The 17,802-nt window shown below is 45.8% G+C and overlaps 1 protein-coding gene across 2 annotated transcripts in view; it reads left to right on the forward strand.

Moving 5' to 3' along the window:
• The window catches only part of GLG1 (golgi glycoprotein 1), a 93,822-nt gene extending 76,715 nt beyond the window's left edge, over positions 1 to 17,107 (forward strand). The window contains exons 18-27 of one of the 2 annotated variants that reach the window (XM_055000192.1): positions 270 to 362; positions 1,502 to 1,639; positions 2,323 to 2,446; positions 4,635 to 4,777; positions 5,361 to 5,462; positions 6,760 to 6,867; positions 8,301 to 8,421; positions 10,564 to 10,670; positions 12,785 to 12,948; positions 14,674 to 17,107. In XM_055000192.1, the coding sequence (XP_054856167.1) occupies positions 270 to 362; positions 1,502 to 1,639; positions 2,323 to 2,446; positions 4,635 to 4,777; positions 5,361 to 5,462; positions 6,760 to 6,867; positions 8,301 to 8,421; positions 10,564 to 10,670; positions 12,785 to 12,948; positions 14,674 to 14,809 (1,236 nt within the window). In that variant the 3' untranslated portion in view covers positions 14,810 to 17,107. Of the gene's footprint in view, positions 1 to 269; positions 363 to 1,501; positions 1,640 to 2,322; positions 2,447 to 4,634; positions 4,778 to 5,360; positions 5,463 to 6,759; positions 6,868 to 8,300; positions 8,422 to 10,563; positions 10,671 to 12,784; positions 12,949 to 14,602 lie in introns of both variants that reach the window. The other variant, XM_055000193.1, reaches the window with a different exon arrangement.
• The last annotated feature ends 695 nt before the right edge of the window (positions 17,108 to 17,802 follow it).

Below are 17,802 nucleotides of genomic sequence, written 5' to 3' on the forward strand. Positions count from 1 at the left end.
ATCAACCAGCTCATATGGACTAAGCTATTTCCTGAGGGTGTTCTGTGCTTAGGTGATTTTTCTTGACATTTTTCCTGGGCAAGCAGGTGACAGTTGCACAGGCAAGGGAGATTTGATTTGAGCCATAACAGGCCTTTATTACTTGAACCAGAGGGGTACATGTGCTTTCTCTGTTCTCTGGTGCACTCCAAAAACCAAAATGGCATGCTTTGAGTGTCCCATCTCTCCATTCCCCTTTGTGTCTGAAATGTCATGGTTTTGTCTTGCAGACTGAGGATATCCGTCTAGAACCAGACCTTTACGAAACTTGCAAAACAGACATCAAGAACTACTGCCAGAACGTTCCCTATGGCAATGCCCAGGTGACTGGCCTTTTTGGATTTCCCCCTATTTTTTACTGACAGCTGATATTTTAATAAAGATCCTCACCCAGAATAACAGTCTTTTTGGAACACCCGCTTGCTTGCCGTAATACAAAAATAACATTTGCATTTCTGTTAAAACTACCGTTACGAGATACATGTGTCCAAGTAGCCTTTTTTGTTTAGGACAAACTTGGCATAATTGATGCATATGTTTTTTAAAAAGGGGATAAGTGTATATGTACACACATGCACATATACAGTATATGCACATGTGTGTGTACATATACACATATATCCAATGTAAGGAAACCAGAAAGAGCTGGAGAGGGTCCTACTGATTGAACAGGTGTCTATTAGTAGGCTAATCTAACCATTCTAAAAATTATTCCAGATCTCTCTCCACCATGTTTGTAAAGCTTTTTGTCTTCTGTAAAGAGTCTACTCAGGAGCTAGTTTGCAAACACAGTCCTCCCTTTGTAGTACCACACATACAGCTTTTGAAATTCAAGTTTGTTTAAGGCAATCAGTAGCCAGATATGGGAATGTAGCTTATAGTTAAGTGTATAAAGCCCAAGGAGCAAGAAAAATTAACTGTGAAATTAATATACTTGGCTACCTCTCAAGATAAAAATATTCCCATGATCCTATAAGGCCATAAAAGCGAGGTGAGCCTCATTTTTGTCACATCATCATAAATTTGAATTCACACTAAAATTAATGAGAGACATGGTGACTAGTGAAGGCAGAAATTTCTCAAGTTCAGTTCCTGTTTATTTTTGCCCTTAAATTTTCTTTGCTTTTTTTGCTTTGAATCCCTTCTTTCTCTGCGTACTTTCAGTCTTATATCTTACTTATATCCTTATTCCATGTAAATTCTAAACCTTCCTCAGTTTAGCATCCTGCTCAAACTACATTGCCCATAATGCCCTTCGGCAAGGCCCTATCAGTGCCTGCACAAACAGTTCTATTATTCCTGTTCTTAATATAATTTGAAAGTACATTTTCCCTTTTGTCCCACAATATCATAGGTATTTTTTGATAAGTAGGTCCACCCGCTTCCTAAATTCTACCTGACAATCCATCCCCTGGTGGCCAGTTTTTCCTGTGGGTTTCTTAGCAATACCATTTAACTGCAGATTATTGAGTGCCTGAAGGAAAACAAGAAGCAGCTCAGCTCCCGCTGTCACCAGAAGGTCTTCAGGCTGCAGGAGACAGAGATGATGGACCCGGAACTGGACTACACCCTCATGCGAGTTTGCAAGCAGATGATCAAGGTGAGCTGGTTGATGAGAGAAGCCTGGGCACATTCATGGCGCTTCCAGTGGAACTCTGCAGGGATGCATATACAGGTGGGGCTAACTCTGGGTTTATACTGGCCAGATCTCTGGGTGCATAGAATGGAATCCTGCCAGCTTGCTGGTCACGCAAGGATCACAAACCAGCAAAACATGGAATTCTTGGTTGTGGTGGCTTCCACACCTGTTCCTCTGAGAAGTTAGAAGTGGCACGTCTTATATGAGCAAGGATTGAGTCCTGTAGTACCTTACAAGATCAGCAAGGAGTTCCCAGGACATAAGCTTTGGATAATCAAGCTCTCCATCAGAAACAAGTGGAAAACTGACGAAGGGCGCTTGATTCTCCAAAAAGATCTAGCAACTCTTCATTGGTGTCATGGATCTGGTGGGAGCCTAGCATCTTTCAGAGGCTCTTTGGGAAGTTTCTCTGAAGTAGTGCATTGTGCCTTTGGTGCCTCATGGCATTAACAGATAACATCTTTAAGAACTCATCCTATACTGAACAGTCTCGCACATAAAGAATGAGCTGGACCTGTCTGTGGTAGAGATTGGCAGGCATGGTCGGTGTTTGGAGGGGAAAGGCAGAAGACGCTTTTCCCTTTCTCTTGCTGACTTCTAGTTTTGTCTTGCTAAGTTATCACTTCTTCCCTTTCTTTTGCCAGAGATTCTGCCCTGAAGCAGAAGCAAAGCACATGCTTCAGTGTTTGAAGCAGAACAAGAACAGCGAGTTGATGGATCCCAAATGCAAACAAATGATCACCAAGCGCCAGATCACACAGAACACAGGTAGCGAAAGGCTTGCTGCTTGGGGTTTGGGCGGGGCAGGGAAATGATCACTGCCCATTTGTTTTCGGGGCTGTGGCCCTTTATTATCAACTCAAAATGAGAAGCGTTGTACTTTATTTAAAGACGTTATGTGGGAACCAAAACAAATACCAGGTTTCTTCCTCCTTTCATCTGTTGTGAAACTGGCCACCTCAGATGGTGTTTCTCCCACCAAGAAACTCTCTTGTAGCCAGTTACACAGGTGCCCTTTTGCTTAATCTGCAGAAGAGGAATAATTGCACGAGTGGATTTTAGTATTCTCCCTGTGGGTTGCTGATCAGTGCTTTGGATAGCATGCTCAGTTTCCACCTCCACGGCAGAGCAGGGATTCAAACTGTCTCTCTCAGATTTTAGTGAACACTCCAGTCATCTGAATCGAAGACAGGCTGGCATTCTTTGTTTCTCAAGAATAACAGTGCTGTTGCCTTAACATTTTCTCTGCTCTCTTAAAACAAAAACTTTGGTCTGACACGATCTGCAGATCATTCAGAGATTTAGTAAACCTGGAGAGAGTTAATATTGCATGTGCATTCTTAGGTCTGGTCTTGTTTTTCCCCAAATAGCCCTTTTCTACTGTAATGCATTTCCTCCCTGCATATTTACTGTCACACTGAAGGCCTCTCTCCAACCACTGCAGCTCCTGTCCAGCTCCCCTCTGCTTTTGAGATGAAAGCAGGCATTGAATGTGTACAATCATTTTTAATAATTTATTTTTTAAAAATTATAGTGCATTAATAATACTACGTTCTTACTAGGAGGTGTGTGGAGGGAAAATCCACGTTTATGCCAATCTAGCTAAATCCAGCTTTCCTAGTTCCCATTGAAGAATCCCAGATCTGATCTGGACACCCGGATTCTGCTAGGCCGGACTATTTGGCCACATCAGGGAGCTGCCGGCAGCTGCTGCAGGCAGCGAGTGAGAGAGCAGTAGAGCAAATGGAGCCAAGCCAAGCTCTGCAGTGTGACAGGGGAGCGGGATGGGGGAGGAGGCAGCAGCAGACTGAATTCCCGTCCCATTCTGCTCCCAAGCCCCACCCAAGCTCCAAGAGAGCCCCTTCCAGCTGCCACTGGCTGCCTTTTATACTCTGCAGCTTGACTTAGCTCCCCCCACCTTGCTTCAGTAAAGTGATTCTCCTCAGAGATTCTCTGATTCTACATTGGGATTCTCTGGTTGGACAATAAGCTTGCAAGAGAGTTCGTGTCAAACCAGAGAACATCAAGTGGAAGGGGTAGCTGCAAAATTTAAAAGGCTTGGAAATGTTTCCTCTGTAGGAAACAATAGGAGTGGCTGAGGGCACTTTGTTCAGGAGCCGCTGAGGTCCAGTTCTCCTGAAATGTGGGGGTTCTTTAGGGAACAGTCAGGAGTAGGTTCCCTGCACATTTGGTGGAGAGTGCTTAAAAATGCTCCTCAGGCCCCCAGACATTATTCCCCACAAGGACTAACAGCTGGTTAAATCTGGGATTTTCTACCCTTAATCAGACAATCTGACCCAGATTTCAGGAATCCCAGAGTCTTAAAAAAACAAACAAACATGAAACCTGGATCTGGAACACCTGGATTTATTTTTTGGTGCACGCTCCAGTTTATTACATTTTCCCAAATCTATAACCACTTACTACATTTTTAAAGAAGATAAATGATATAGCTAAAGAAAATAACGTATGTATAACAAAATTTAAACATTTATATAATACACACTATATTAAACCTTTCAAACCTTTTCTTTTCCTTTACATAAAAACGAGTTATCAGAATCATAACTTCATTTCAATCAGTGAACCGGAATTTTAAAAAAGCTTTCCAACATTAATCAGAACACAGTTTCTGCAATCTCTCATGTGCGTCCCCACTCGTAAATGTTTTTATCACCATAACAAAGGCTAAAAACTGTTCTTTAAAAGCAAACTCGAGCAGTTAGATTCCACTGCTACGGTCATTTTTTTTTCATTTCTGCATTTCTGTGGAATTGTGACATACATGCAGCCCCTTTAGTTTCCGGATGGGAACTTTGCTATATGAAAACCAGTGAACTGTGAGAAAATTTTCAGCTCCGGTTTGCTCAGTTAAGCCTGTGCAGTTTTTCAAGTTGATGCCGCCTTCTTAGTGGTCTGTCTCAAATGTTAATGCAGCTCCTTTGCTCCTTGGTAGATTACCGCCTGAACCCGGTGCTCAGGAAGGCCTGCAAAGCAGACATCCCGAAATTTTGTCAGAGCATTTTGAACAAGGCCAAGGACGACTCGGAGCTGGAAGGGCAGGTCATATCCTGCTTAAAGCTGAAATATGCCGACCAGGTGACTAAGGCGCATGGGTGTCAGTAAGGGCTGGACTCAAGGCTCTGTGCCCACGTGAGCTTCGTTCTGCTCTGTTGAATGTTCATTTTCTCTCTGCCCTGCTGGACACATTTCAAATGCGAGAAAATTGGCTCATGATTTGAAACCTGTTCTGCTGTAGAGGCTTGGAGCCTAGCTTCTCCCTCATCCGATGATAAACAGCCATGGTCTGACTGTTCAGAATTCTGAAGGTTTTGTTAGGCAGGAGAACTAAAGGACATCTGATTATCTTTCTCCATCCTTTTTATTTGTGCTTATCCGGCAGCCCAGCGATCCCTGCTTACTCCTTCCTCTCTCCTTGGAACTCTGGAGAAAATTTGCTGCTAAAGGCAGAGTACCATAAACACTGGCGGGAGAGTGCCAGCAAGTGGCAATTTGATCTCCTCAAGCTTCCCCTTCCTCTGTCTGGGAGAGCTTTCAGCCTCCAGGGAAGACAAAAGTGCAGGGACCAAATGATGCTACATTCAGTTGAATGGCCAATAAGTCTCCGAGAGTCATGTGGGTCAAACCTGACATAACAATCGTCATTCTCTTTTTCCAACAGCGTCTCTCTCCTGACTGTGAAGATCAGATTCGAGTGATCATTGAGGAATCGGCTCTTGATTACCGGTTAGATCCTCAGCTGCAGATGCACTGCTCAGATGAGGTGGGAGCTTCGAAATGTAGCTTGTCTTTACTTCCTATAACAATAATAGCGGAATATGAGCTTTGGTACCCTCCAGTATTGTAAAGTTACTCTTACAGCTATCATCTTTTTGTGGCCATCGCTGCAACTTACCAAAGGTAGACATGTGCCAAGAGTCACCTTTAATGGGGGGAAAAACATTATGGAGTCACAATTTACACAAATTATGCTTGCTGCAAACTTCTGTCCCCTTCCAGCCTTTCCCATGATAAAGGGGGAGGCGGTGCAGGTTTTCTGATTTTGAAGGATCTGTTGAAAAGAAAATCTCACTGGTGTCTCAGAAGAACAGGGAGACATTACTGCATTCTGCTGCAGTGTATAATGTGCCTAGAGCTAAATTTTTGGCCAGAATTTTACCAGCCACAAACACACATTCTGAAATTGAGAAGATCGTGTTTTTGTTATCAGACATTGATAACCATGTATCTTACAGAGACTCCCAGTTTGCGCTTGCAGCCAGGAAGATTAGATCTAAGGTGGTACTGAATGGAGTGGTTTTGTGATTTCTGGGATAGCTTAGTCTCTTGTATTGTTTCATTCATTTAAACTGTGATACTAGATGTAACTGTTTTAAGCTGACGTGATGTATGGTTTGGAAAATTTGTGATGGCCTGTGGCTATAGACAATAAATTTATTACTACTATTGCTGTAGTGAAGCTTATCCTGGGGATAGTTGCTTGGCAGTGCTATTCCACCACTGTTCCTTCCCACATACTGCTTCAGGCTTGCATGGTCTGGAACTTAACTCTATTGCGGGAGAGATCTGTGAGCAAACCACTCTCGGTCCTGTTCTGCAAGTGATCCCACTACGGCTGCAAGTGGAAAGACCTCAACCCTGTGTGAATTCATATCCATAAAAATAGAAAGCCCCTTCAGATAAGTTTAAACACTACTTAATGAAACCGTCACAACATCAGTCCCATCGAAGTGAGTGTTGTTCACTCTGATTGGCAGCTGCTGTCCAGGGTCCTAAGTCAGAGGATTCCTACCAGATCCTTCTAACTGGAGATGCTAGAGTTTGATCCTGGGACTTTCTGCACACCAAACAGATGCTCTGCCACTGAGCCCTCCCTATGTGTTGTGTGGGTACATTGCGTGTTGATAACACTATACGCACTTGCCCAGTAACATAGGGATAAAATGTCATGATGCTTAATTTTAATGTTGGAGGATATGTTGCTTGCCCATGCTGCCAGAACCTAGGCTCTCATTCCAATGTGTTTTTCAATGTGTGTGTGTGTGTGTTTTTTTTTAAAGATTTCCACCTTGTGCGCAGAGGAAGCAGCAGCCCAGGAGCAGACAGGGCAAGTGGAAGAATGTCTGAAAGTGAACCTGTTAAAAATTAAAGTGGAAATGTGCAAAAAGGTAACAAATCAGTGCCCATCTTGGTGCTTGCAGAAGGGGGTGTGAGGTGGGGTGACGAGAGAATGCAGGCCCTGGTTTTCCAGAACCCTTTCTATGCAGCCCTGTTGGTGGCTGTTCAGTCACTTTGTGCTGAAACTGGAGTCTGCCTCCGTTCTTTGTAGGGTTCCTCATGGTTGCTGTGTCCTTCCCCTGCGTTGCTGCCATTGCTCCTCAGCCCCTTCATGGACAAGCAGGGGTACGAACAGGCGTGCCTCCAGCCACATGCTGCTCCCCTTTGCCACTTGATTATGGAGTGATAATCCAGAGTGCACTGCTTTCTTTCTGATGATGGCCTAGCAGCCATTGGAATGCCTATATTACCTTGAGTTTAGAATTTTAAAACTTGCTGTATTTTGAATAGGTGTGTGCTTTGGGAATCCGATTTGGGTCAAATACCCAAATCGGACCCGATCCGGAAAGTTTTGGGATTTCCGAATCGGGCCCAGGATGCTTTCCGATCTGGAAAGCCCGAAGCAAAGCTTCTCAAAGCATTCATAATGCTTCGGGAAGCTTCAGGTTTAAATGCCCATTTCCCTGCCACTGCGAGCAGCAGGGAAAGAAGCACGTCCAAATCAGCTGCTCTTCGACCCCAACACTGGTGGGCAAGTGAGGCAGCTGGAGGCTGCAGGCTTCAGCCTGCACACCACCACCCCCGCCGGGTGCTCCAGTCGCCCACTGATATCAGGGTTGAGGAGCTCCTTGGCGGCAGGGATGTAGGCATAAGCCTGTACCTCCCCGCCCGGTGCTCAGCAAAGGTGGGCGGCTGGGTGTTGTGAGGTTTTTAAAGGGCCCTGCGGCAGGACAGGGCCCTTTAAACTATCAGCTGGCAGGGGGGGATCCCCTCTGCCGCCTGCCAGCTGATAGGGAAGGGGGGGCTAAGTGGGGGTGGGGGTGCTGGAAAACCCAGTCCCGTGAATCACTTTGGAATGCTCCGAATCTTTATGGAACATTCCAAAACAATTCAAATACCCGAACCCGCTTCGGGTTTTAAGTGTTTCCGAATGTTTTTCCTGCTTTGGGTAAACCCAAAGCAGGAAATCCAAATATTTCCAGCTTGTACACCCCTAGTTTTGAAGCTAACATTAGCAGATCGAATGCTTCAGCTGCAGAAGCTTCCCGACATGCTGGGTTGCTTCATCGCTTATGACCATCTTCCAAGGTCCATACTGGCCTCCTCCTTCCATTCAGGCCATGGCTCGGGGCTCTGGTTGTCACTGATAGCTCAGTTACTTTGGACGTTGCAGGTGTAGGATAGGGCAACTTGTGATTTTCCCTGCAACACGCGTTACATTTTAAGTACTGTTGGATCACGCTGTAGTGCTAACGTTCTGTTCAAAGTCTGTGGAGGGAATGGGTGAAGATGAGGTTATCAGCTGTGAACTTCTGCCCTCCAGGAGGTGCTCAACATGCTGAAAGAGAGTAAAGCAGACATCTTTGTGGACCCTGTCCTTCATACAGCCTGTGCTCTTGACATCAAGCATCACTGTGCTGCCATCCCGCCAGGACGAGGACGACGTAAGTCTTGGTAGTGGCCAAAGAAGCAAGGAAATGTGTTTATGCAGTGGCAGTGCTGTTGTCACGGTGATCTTATGCTCCCTGATGTCAGTGCCTTAGAAACCTGAGCAGCATATATGACAGTCACCTGGGCTGCAGCCTTGATGTGTGTGCTTGCGTGCCCGGAGTGGCTTTATAATGCATATTTGGTGTCCTCTGTGTATGCCAGATTGCCCCCCCCGCCCCCCATCTTTGGACTTGTCCTGACTTCTGTGTTGGTTGACAGTGAGTTCTTGCTCTGAGTCCTGTGTCAGGCACTGGAAGCCACTTGTGGCTGTGTAGACCTTCATTTGGTTATTCGGACCTGGGTTCCAAGAACACTCTAGAATTCTGCAGGCAACGGTCCAATTCTGCTCTTTGAACCAACTTTGCAGACTGAATTTGCCTAACCAATTCCTCAGAAATAATGCCTGGCAATTTTTTTGTTCAGCTTTTTAAATGAAGAACTTGTTCAGTAGAAGCTGAAGATTGAAAGAAAAATTAGAACATGACGAGAGGAGACAGTAGGAACTGTACTGATGAGAGGTCTACTGTCCTGTGTCACTGGGAATCATCCTTTGTGGAATAAAAATTTTAGATTTTGGAATAAAAAATTCAGATTTTGAGGAGGGACAATGGTTTCAGTATTTCTGGAAATCTTACATTTCCAGCCCTATACTTATGAATTTACTGTTATAAACACTTGGCAGAATTTGGAGTCTGTAGAAAATTCAAGTCTTGAGACAGCATGGTGTAGTGGTTAGTGTTAGAGTAGGCTCTGGAAGAAGCAGGTTCAGATCCCCACTCTGCCATGGAAGCTTGCTGGGTGACTTTGAGCCAGTAAGATAAGGTTAACAGGGTTGTTGTAAGGATAAAATGGAGGTGAAGAGAATGTCAGGAAGCTGCTTTCAGCATCACCACACTATGATAGCAAGTAGAAAGCAGAATAACTCAGCACTTTGCTCAGTATTAGAGATGGGCACGAAACAAACCACGGAACAAAATTCCGGACGGAACGGCTGGTTCATAGTCACTTTGGAGCCATTCAATCCATTGCCCTGGCAACAGTGGCAGTCTTTTGGTTGCCTCCAATCTGAGGCCTCCACGCTTGATTGGCAGCTGTCCCTGCCAACTAGAGAGCTCCCATTCTGGCCCATCCAGCTGGAAAAAGGGCCAGCTCCCCAAAGTAGCTGCCATCAGACAGTTTTTACTACTGAGGAGAAAAATGACAGGAAGGGGGGACTCATGGATCATGCCTTTCCTGGGGTTCAATCTCTCTGAAACTTGGGGGGGTCTTTAGAGGACAGTGAGGACTAGCTCGCCTGCAAATTTGGTGGATTTTGCTTGCAAAATGCCACCCCTATCCAAATTAAAAGCAAAACAGTTGTAAGCTGTATCCAAGGGCAGGAAGAGGGGAGAGGGAAGCAGAAGCTGCTCAAAATCAACACTCTGCAATGGCGACTCACTGATTATGACTACGGACATTCACAACCGCAACTACACCAGTTACCCAACACGTTCATGGACTGGGGCTACAGGACATATGTTCATCAGGAGTAAAATGGACACGGGCAGGAAAGATGATTCTAGACACTCGCATGACCTGTAATTTGTCTTGTTTAGTTTGGCTGTGAGTGTGAAGGGGCCCATTCTGTGTTCCCTCAAACCATGAACCGGTTCACGAACCGGCTCTAGTTCAGCAAAGTTTGTGGTTCATGTTCCGTGAAACTGAACAAACCACGAACCACATCGCTCGTTTTTTCCCCTGGTTCATGCCCATGTCTAATCAGTATTTGTTGACTACCATGGAGAGCGCTTTACTCGAGCTTTTGGTTCTTTTGATTGGTTTTTTTTTTTTAAAGATGACTCTTAGTTGGTAAATCAGACTATGGTTGTTGAATCTCCTTAAACTGACCATTGTCATGTTACATCCAAAGGTTTGGTTTGGGGGGGAATGAACATATACCTGGAACTTAAGTGCCGCATTTGGAAAAGGGGCAGTTGCAAGGTGCCTTGTGGGCGAGGCTGCGCTCCCCGCATTTGCGCTGAGTGAAACTGGATGACTTTTCCACGGCGCTATAAAGGGAGGCGACCTTTGTAATGAAGTCTGATCTGATTCTGCAGAAATGTCCTGCCTAATGGAGGCCTTGGAAGACAAGCGTGTGCGGTTACAGCCCGAGTGCAAGAAGCGCCTTAATGATCGAATCGAGATGTGGAGCTATGCTGCAAAGGTGAGGAAGGTGCAGTGGTGGAGGCGGGAGAAATGAGCAGCGGGAAAATGGGGATGGAGCAGTCAAGGACAGTCGCTGGTTATCTAGCGTGGCTCGTGCGCTGTGGTGCTGCAGGCCTTGCATCGACAATGCTATTATGTTATCACTCTGGTCTGGTCATTCTGCTGCAGGGGTAGATAGCAGGTAAGTGGGCCGAGATGATCTCAGAGCTGCGCAGTGAAGATTTGCTGAGGCTCACCAACTTGGCATGGAATGTTGAGAATGGGTGCGGGGTGGGGGGTTAGACTGCTTAAATCACCGAGACATTACAGAACCGTGGGAAGGGAATTTTTGAGGTCTGTTGGCCAAAGAGGATTTCCAAATTGTTCCCATTAGGGGAACCAGTTTAATTATTATAATAGCAAACTTGATACCACATTCATCGGTAGGACTGTGGAATGAAATCACTCACACAGAAGTTAGGAGCTTGTGTATACCGGGGAAAACTGCATATGCAGAAAAGTGTTATTCAGTAAATAGGGGGTGGGGGTGGGATCATCCATCGAAGGTCAGCCATGCCCACTGCTTTCCTGGAGGCGTGGAGTATTGAAAGAAGCTGGAAGTCTGTCAAAAGGGAAAAGTAGTGAAAAGAGTGTGGAGGATTGGTAGGTCAAAGTGCTGGTAGTGGTCAGTGGTGGACTAAGGATCTGGGAGACCCGAGTTTGATTTCCCATTCTGCCATGGAAGCTTGCTGGGTGACTTTGGGCCAGTCACATACGCTCAGCCTAACCTACCTCACAGGGTTTCGGGGAGGATAAAATGATAGGTGTATACTGCCTTAACCTCCTTGCAGGAAGGGCAGAATAAAAATGAAGTAAAATAAAACGTGATCAAGTCCTAAGAGGGTATAGTATCTGTGGGGCTGGGGGTAGAGTTGGGAGGTACATGCCGTAAAGGGATTCAGCCCCTCAGTCCATAATTCTTTCCCCCATACTTTTAAGCTGTTAAAGAGTTCTGATCGCTTTGAAGCAGTCCTATCGGTGGCTGGCTGGGATCGAAATTTACTACTTGCTTTTACGGCTCATGGCCTGCAGCAACTTAAAACCTGATTCCTCTTTGCCTGCCAGAAGATCCACAGTATCTTCAAATCGTGACCTGAAAAATCTTTTTTTGTTTTGAAATATTGAAATATTTTTGTTTTGAAATATTCTGGCCTGATGAAGAGTTCTAGTGAACTTGAAAGCTAGGGTTTTTATTAGCTAGGGCTAATAAAAGGTATTGCATCGATTTACGTACTCGGCTTTTTGGCTTTTACTTTTAGACGAACAACTCGGGATTGTAAGCCCTTCCATCAGACCTTATGAATCACATTCCTTTTCTCCACCTTGCCAATATTATTTTAAGCAGCACAGGGGCGTCTGATAATTTCTCCTATCTCAGGAGGAGATAAATTAAGAGTGGGGGGGTGTGACTCATGACATTCACATCCCAACTATCTCATACACCATAAGGGGCATGCAAGGTAAAAGAGCCCCGTGGCGCAGAGTGGTAAGCTGCAGTACTGCAGCCCAAGCTCTGCTGAGTTCGATCCTGGCGGAAGCTGGGTTAAAATAGCCGGCTCAAGGTTGACTCAGCCTTCCATCCTTCTGAGGTCGGTAAAATGAGTACCCAGTTTCCTGGGGGTAAAGTGTAGATGACTGGGGAAGGCAATGGCAAACCACCCCAGAACAAAAAGTCTGCCAGGAAAACATCGTGATGCGACGTCCCCCCATGGGTCAGTAATGACTTGGTGCTTGCACAGGGAGAACTACCTTTACCTAAGGTAAAAAGTACTTATGCTTGAGTGTAGAAGTGCAGCTTCCTGGGCTGTAGTTCTAGATGGCTGTAGGTGAGTGGGCAGTGACTGATCTAACCCTGCAGTTCCTTTCGTTTTTTTTGGAGAGGACAGCATGGCAGAATTTCCAGTTCTCTAATCTCTCCCCTCTTTGCAGTTTCTTGCAGGCCCCCAACTTGTGGCATTGTAGTATTTATTCCAATTTATTTTTACTGTTTTTTCCTTGGGTTTGTTTATACCTAGCTCGAAAGTATCGACTCCTTTGCATTAATTTTACTTTCTCTTCCTCTCCACCTGTCAGGTTGCTCCAGCAGAAGGATTTTCTGACCTTGCCAAGCAAGTGTTGACCTCTCCTTTCAAAAACTACATCCTGTCAGTCATCAGCGTGGGCATCTGCATCCTCTTCCTGGTTGGCCTGATGTGTGGGCGCATCACTAAGCGAGTGACACGAGAGCTGAAGGACAGGTAGAGTCTGCCTTGGTAGCAGAAGGGAGGAAGGAAGGCAGGCCTGCCCGGTGCCCGGTTTGTACAGCCCTCCTTTGTATAGTCTCCCTACCCACCTCACCCCTCTTCGGAGAGTACAAGCGAATTAGAACAAGCAGCACGTGTCAGCTGAGTTTCCCATCTCGTCCATGGCATCTCCAACCTCGGAACGAGTTGGCATGTGCAGCCGTGATGGCCCAGCCAGCAGCTTCGTTACCTGTCGCTAGCGACTGTTGTTTGCCTGCCTGTAGACCAAGTCTCTTTCTTTCCTTCCTCTCTCTCTCTCTCTCTCACTGTTGGAACTGCCCTTGCTCTCCAAACCAGACTGACACAACCTGCAGCTTGAGAGGTTTTTAAAGTTAAATTTTTAAAAATCTGTTACAGGCATAGCATTTAGCAGTGGGTCTTGGTGGGGGGACAGCGTTTGTGCTCTGTGGCTGGGCAGGAGGACTGAGAGAGGAGGGGCTTCACCCACCACTCACAGCTGGCCTTGCTTTGGACGTCTGGTTCACTTAGAACAAGCACCTCCAATGCAGAATCAAAAAGTTGCCTCCAGAAGTCTGTCATCTCTACTGATTTTCTGCTTTTGTTCCCGTGTTCTGTTGCATTTGTTTTCTATTTTTATGGCGCTCCCCTACCCTACTGTTTGCCAAAAGGCAATGCCTTTCTTCTCTCCCCCCCCCATCTTTAGGCTAATTTAAAAAGAAACATTGACCAGGGTAAAGAAACTCCAGTGGTCTTAAAGGGTGGCCCTTGTGAAACCATATCACACCCTAAAGCAAGCCGATGGATAAGGCTTCTGCTGGTGTGTGCAGTTGGGTAAAGTAAGTGACCTTCTCAGGAGGAAAATAGAAAGGTTTCAACACTCCAGGGAGTGCCAAATGGGGTGGGCCACAACTGCGGAACACTTGGTGCCTCTCCTTCCCAGAGTGGCTGTTCACAGGTTATTGAAGTTACTCACTGATCCTTACAGGGTTCAGGAAGAGCATTAACTACTGGAGTGTGAGGGTCCCCCCCACCCATGCTCTCCAGAATGCAGCCAAAGGGATCCTCAGTGTCATGAGAAAGTAGCCGGGAGTATTAAAAGTAAGATCAACGGGAGGGCCCACACAGGTCTGGGGAGGAGAGAGAGGGTTGTACATTTACCCGGCTGAAAGGGAGAGGTGTATTTGCTTGAAACAATGCTTCCCGTAGCTTTCTAGCCTCCCCCCCAGTAGGTGGCGAGTGTCATCTCTCGTCTGTTGCTTGGGAAGGAGCATGAAGATGAAGCGTGGCAGCAGTTGCACAGACCCTTTGGCTGTGTGCAGTAGGGTATCTATTAACCAGCTAGATGCAGTAGCCTGTGTATATTGTGGAACATTAAATTGTGGGTTTGGGCTCTCTGCCCCAGGCAAAGGTTTGCGTGCAGGGTCTGTATGTCCCCTCTTCCTTCATGTAGCTAGGGAAATGTCATTCTTCAAAGTTCTGCATTGTCCACCAAAGCAAAGGGGCCGACCTAACTTGCTGCATCACGGGGCGGATAGAGTGTCGTGCATGACTGATACTGTGAATTTTTTTCTCCGCTTCCCCTTGACGTGCTGGGGGGGGAGGGGTGCAACATATTTTAAGCTTTTAGCAAAGCTTTTCCATCCTGCAGGACAGAACGATGCAAGGTCTATCTATGGAAAAAAGCTGTGCGGGTTTTCTGATGACCACTCACTGTTTCAGGCCTCCAGAATCGAGGGGGTGTGCTGGTCCTGCCCCCTCATGTGTATATGCCGAAGGCCTCCGTGGACTGCAGCCACTGGAGGAATCTCCACCTCCACCGCCCCCCCTCCTACTTCTGGAGTTATTGATCCTCTGAGAGGTGGGACTGAAAAGGGGCACGTGCCGTGGTTCCCCAATTAGTGCTTTCCAAAGTGTCTAGTCTCCCAACGGAAAAAAAAAATCACCTTTAATGTTTTGTTGATCCGTCAGCGAATTGAATCAAGAAGCTTCTCTTGAGTACTAGCTTCCTGGGAATAATTGTGACAACTGATAATATTGCATCGACCACCATCCAGAATTGGGGAGGGGAGGGGAGTGGAAGACCAGTAGCTGCTCCTAAGCTAATCTGAAAAGCCCAAATGAGGGAGGGAGCGAAGAAGATAAATGGCAGGGTGGTTGTCGCTGTTGGTCCTGTAGTGGGATATGAAGAACAGACCTGGGCAGATCTCATTCATTCCAAGATAGAGGAAAGAGAGGGCCTTTCATTGGCCCTTATGCTTGGTGACTCATGCTCTTGAAATTGTGCTTCTAAGGGTGAGTAGGTCTCATACTCGCCAGGAGAGTGCCCTACAGTATATTGCACAAGGAAGACTCTTCTGTGGTTTCCCTTCAAGCAACTACACTTGCCTCCCCCCAGTCCTGGGTAGAGTGTTCCATCAGCAAAAGGACCAGATGCTGCTTGGAAGCAGCAGCAGCGTTTATTTCCGAAGCCACCTTGTTTTGTTTCAGTTGTTGGCATGTAGTGACGCTTCTCAAGTGCAAACAGCAGAAGGCAGCAGGTCTGTGGCTGTGTGAACTGTGTGGGTGGTGCTTATTTGTGCCTGCAGGTGCCTGAAAAGAGGCAGAGCCCTGAGCGGCTAGGAAAAGTCAGTACACTCCACGTGCCTCAGTTTACAGAGATGACAAAGGGGCTCTTTGAAGCAGACCTCAGGTGCGCAGTTCCTGCAGCCTCAGCTCCCGGGATGTCTCTGTGCAGTTTGGGGCTTCATGTTCTGTTCCTCAAACATTCCTTCTCACTGTAGAAAGGAGAGGGCTGGCCCTTCAGATAGCGAAGTATTCCCCCATCTCCTGAGGCTTATTGAACAGTTTAGTTAAATAAATGCACAGCATCCCAGGTACTGCATTTACAGCTTAGCAAAGGGGGAGCAAGACAGAGAAGTGCTGTTGCTTGAGGAAAGTAAAGAGGCTGTGCTCGGTGTCCCATGGTTATTGGGAGAAACGTTTTGCTTCCTAAAAAAAAAAAAATTAAAAACCCTTTCGTGATTCCCATCTTTTAACACATTGGCCTTTGGGTGTGTTATCAATAGCTCTGTCTGCTGTGCTGACCCTACACCTTTCACAGGAAAGGAAGCTTGCATGTTATGGGTGAACCCTGTGTGTGGGAGAGAAATCATTGGAATTAGGGGATCAGGCATTGATGCGTGCTGGCAAGAGAAATGGGACATTTGTGCAGTTTCTGCATAGGGGCTGTCTTGGAGAGTGATACTTTCCCTTAAAAAAACCCAGCAGCACTTAGAAGTGGCTTGCCTTGACTGTTGACTTCATCACATACACAAAAAAATGAGCTACGTTCAATAGCTTGACTGGGTAGACACGGATTTTAGATGTGTTGCTTCTCTTTTTTGTACAAATGGGGGCCAAGCACACTTCTGCGAGTACATTAAGAATGTTTCTGGAATATGTCTAGCACCAAACAGGAGAGAGCCTTGAAATTACCTTTAGAAAGAGTACCATCTGGCATGGAGGGATTGAGAATACCAGCCCTTGTTGGATGGAAGGGCATCTCCACCACTTAGCTTTCTCCTGCTAGTCTACCTATACTAGCTGTAATGGCAGGGAAATTAGCCACTTCTGTGTCATTTGTGGGTGTCCTGTGTGGATACTGCACACTCAATACTTGCAGGCGGCAAATGCATCCATCTGGAGGACCCCCAGTAGTTGCCGAGGGTGCATTTCCCCTTCAGGGATATTTTTTTGGGAACTCATAATTGCAGTGGCGACTGATGGGAAGGGATGGTGGCCTACACTGACACGCTTGTGCTTGAGGAAAGAGGCATGTAGGCACACAGATCAATCTCAGGATGGTATCTAGGGGTTAGGTTCGATGCCTCTCCTGCAGCTTGCAAAAGAAGCCCTATGGGAAGAGTCAGTGGTAGATCGTTCAGCAAACGTCGGCTGACCGTAGTCCTTTTTAAAAAAATGTAACATTAATGAGAATTCTTTTTTGTAAATTGTTTTCCCTTTCTATGTATAATACTCTTGGCCGTTCTTTGTTTTTACATGTCCATGCTGTGTAATTTTTGAATTGTTAACTGAGAATCTGAACATAATGTGCATTTTTTCTGTACAGATGAAATGGGAGAATTTAATAATAAAAAAAAGAGGCTGCAGCTTTTTACTTGTTTGCTTGTGTCTCCATTAACTAAGGATGTCAATGGGCTGTGCTCTATAATGGTCGTTCTGAATCTGCCTGGAGTGGAACTATAATTTTGGGGTGCATGTTAACTTATGCTTGGCATTCACATGGTGACCACCGTTATCTTCAGTAGATTTAAAGTTCCAAGCTCAGCTGAGAACTGTAATAGAGATAATCCATGATATTGAGTTGCTGTGTTTGGGGGTGGGAGGCACTATGGAAGGCTTTGGGTAGTCTGCTTTTATTTAATATATTTCTCCACCTACCTTTCTTGTTGAGAATCAAGGTGGATTACAGAGTTAAGAACAATGCAATAAAACTGGATCATAAATTAAATACTAAAGAGAGCTAGTTTGGTGTAGTGGTTAAGAGCAGTGGGATTCTAATCTGGAGAGCTGGTCTTGATTCCCCACTCCTCCACTTAAAGCCAGCTGGGTGACCTTGGGCTAGTCACAGTTCTCTGGAGCTCCCTCAGCCCCAATTCACCTCACAGGGTGTTTTATTGTGGGGATAATAATTACATACTATTATGTCATTTGTAAATCGCTCTGAGTGGGCATTAAGTTGTCCTGAAGGGTGGTATATACATTGAATGCTATTATTATTATATAAAATAAAAACAGTATAATATAGCCAATAGCATGGATTTGGTAAGGTACAGGATCCAATATACT

This window comes from Eublepharis macularius, chromosome 16 (assembly GCF_028583425.1).
Source record: "Eublepharis macularius isolate TG4126 chromosome 16, MPM_Emac_v1.0, whole genome shotgun sequence".
In the NCBI taxonomy this organism is placed as follows: domain Eukaryota; kingdom Metazoa; phylum Chordata; class Lepidosauria; order Squamata; family Eublepharidae; genus Eublepharis; species Eublepharis macularius.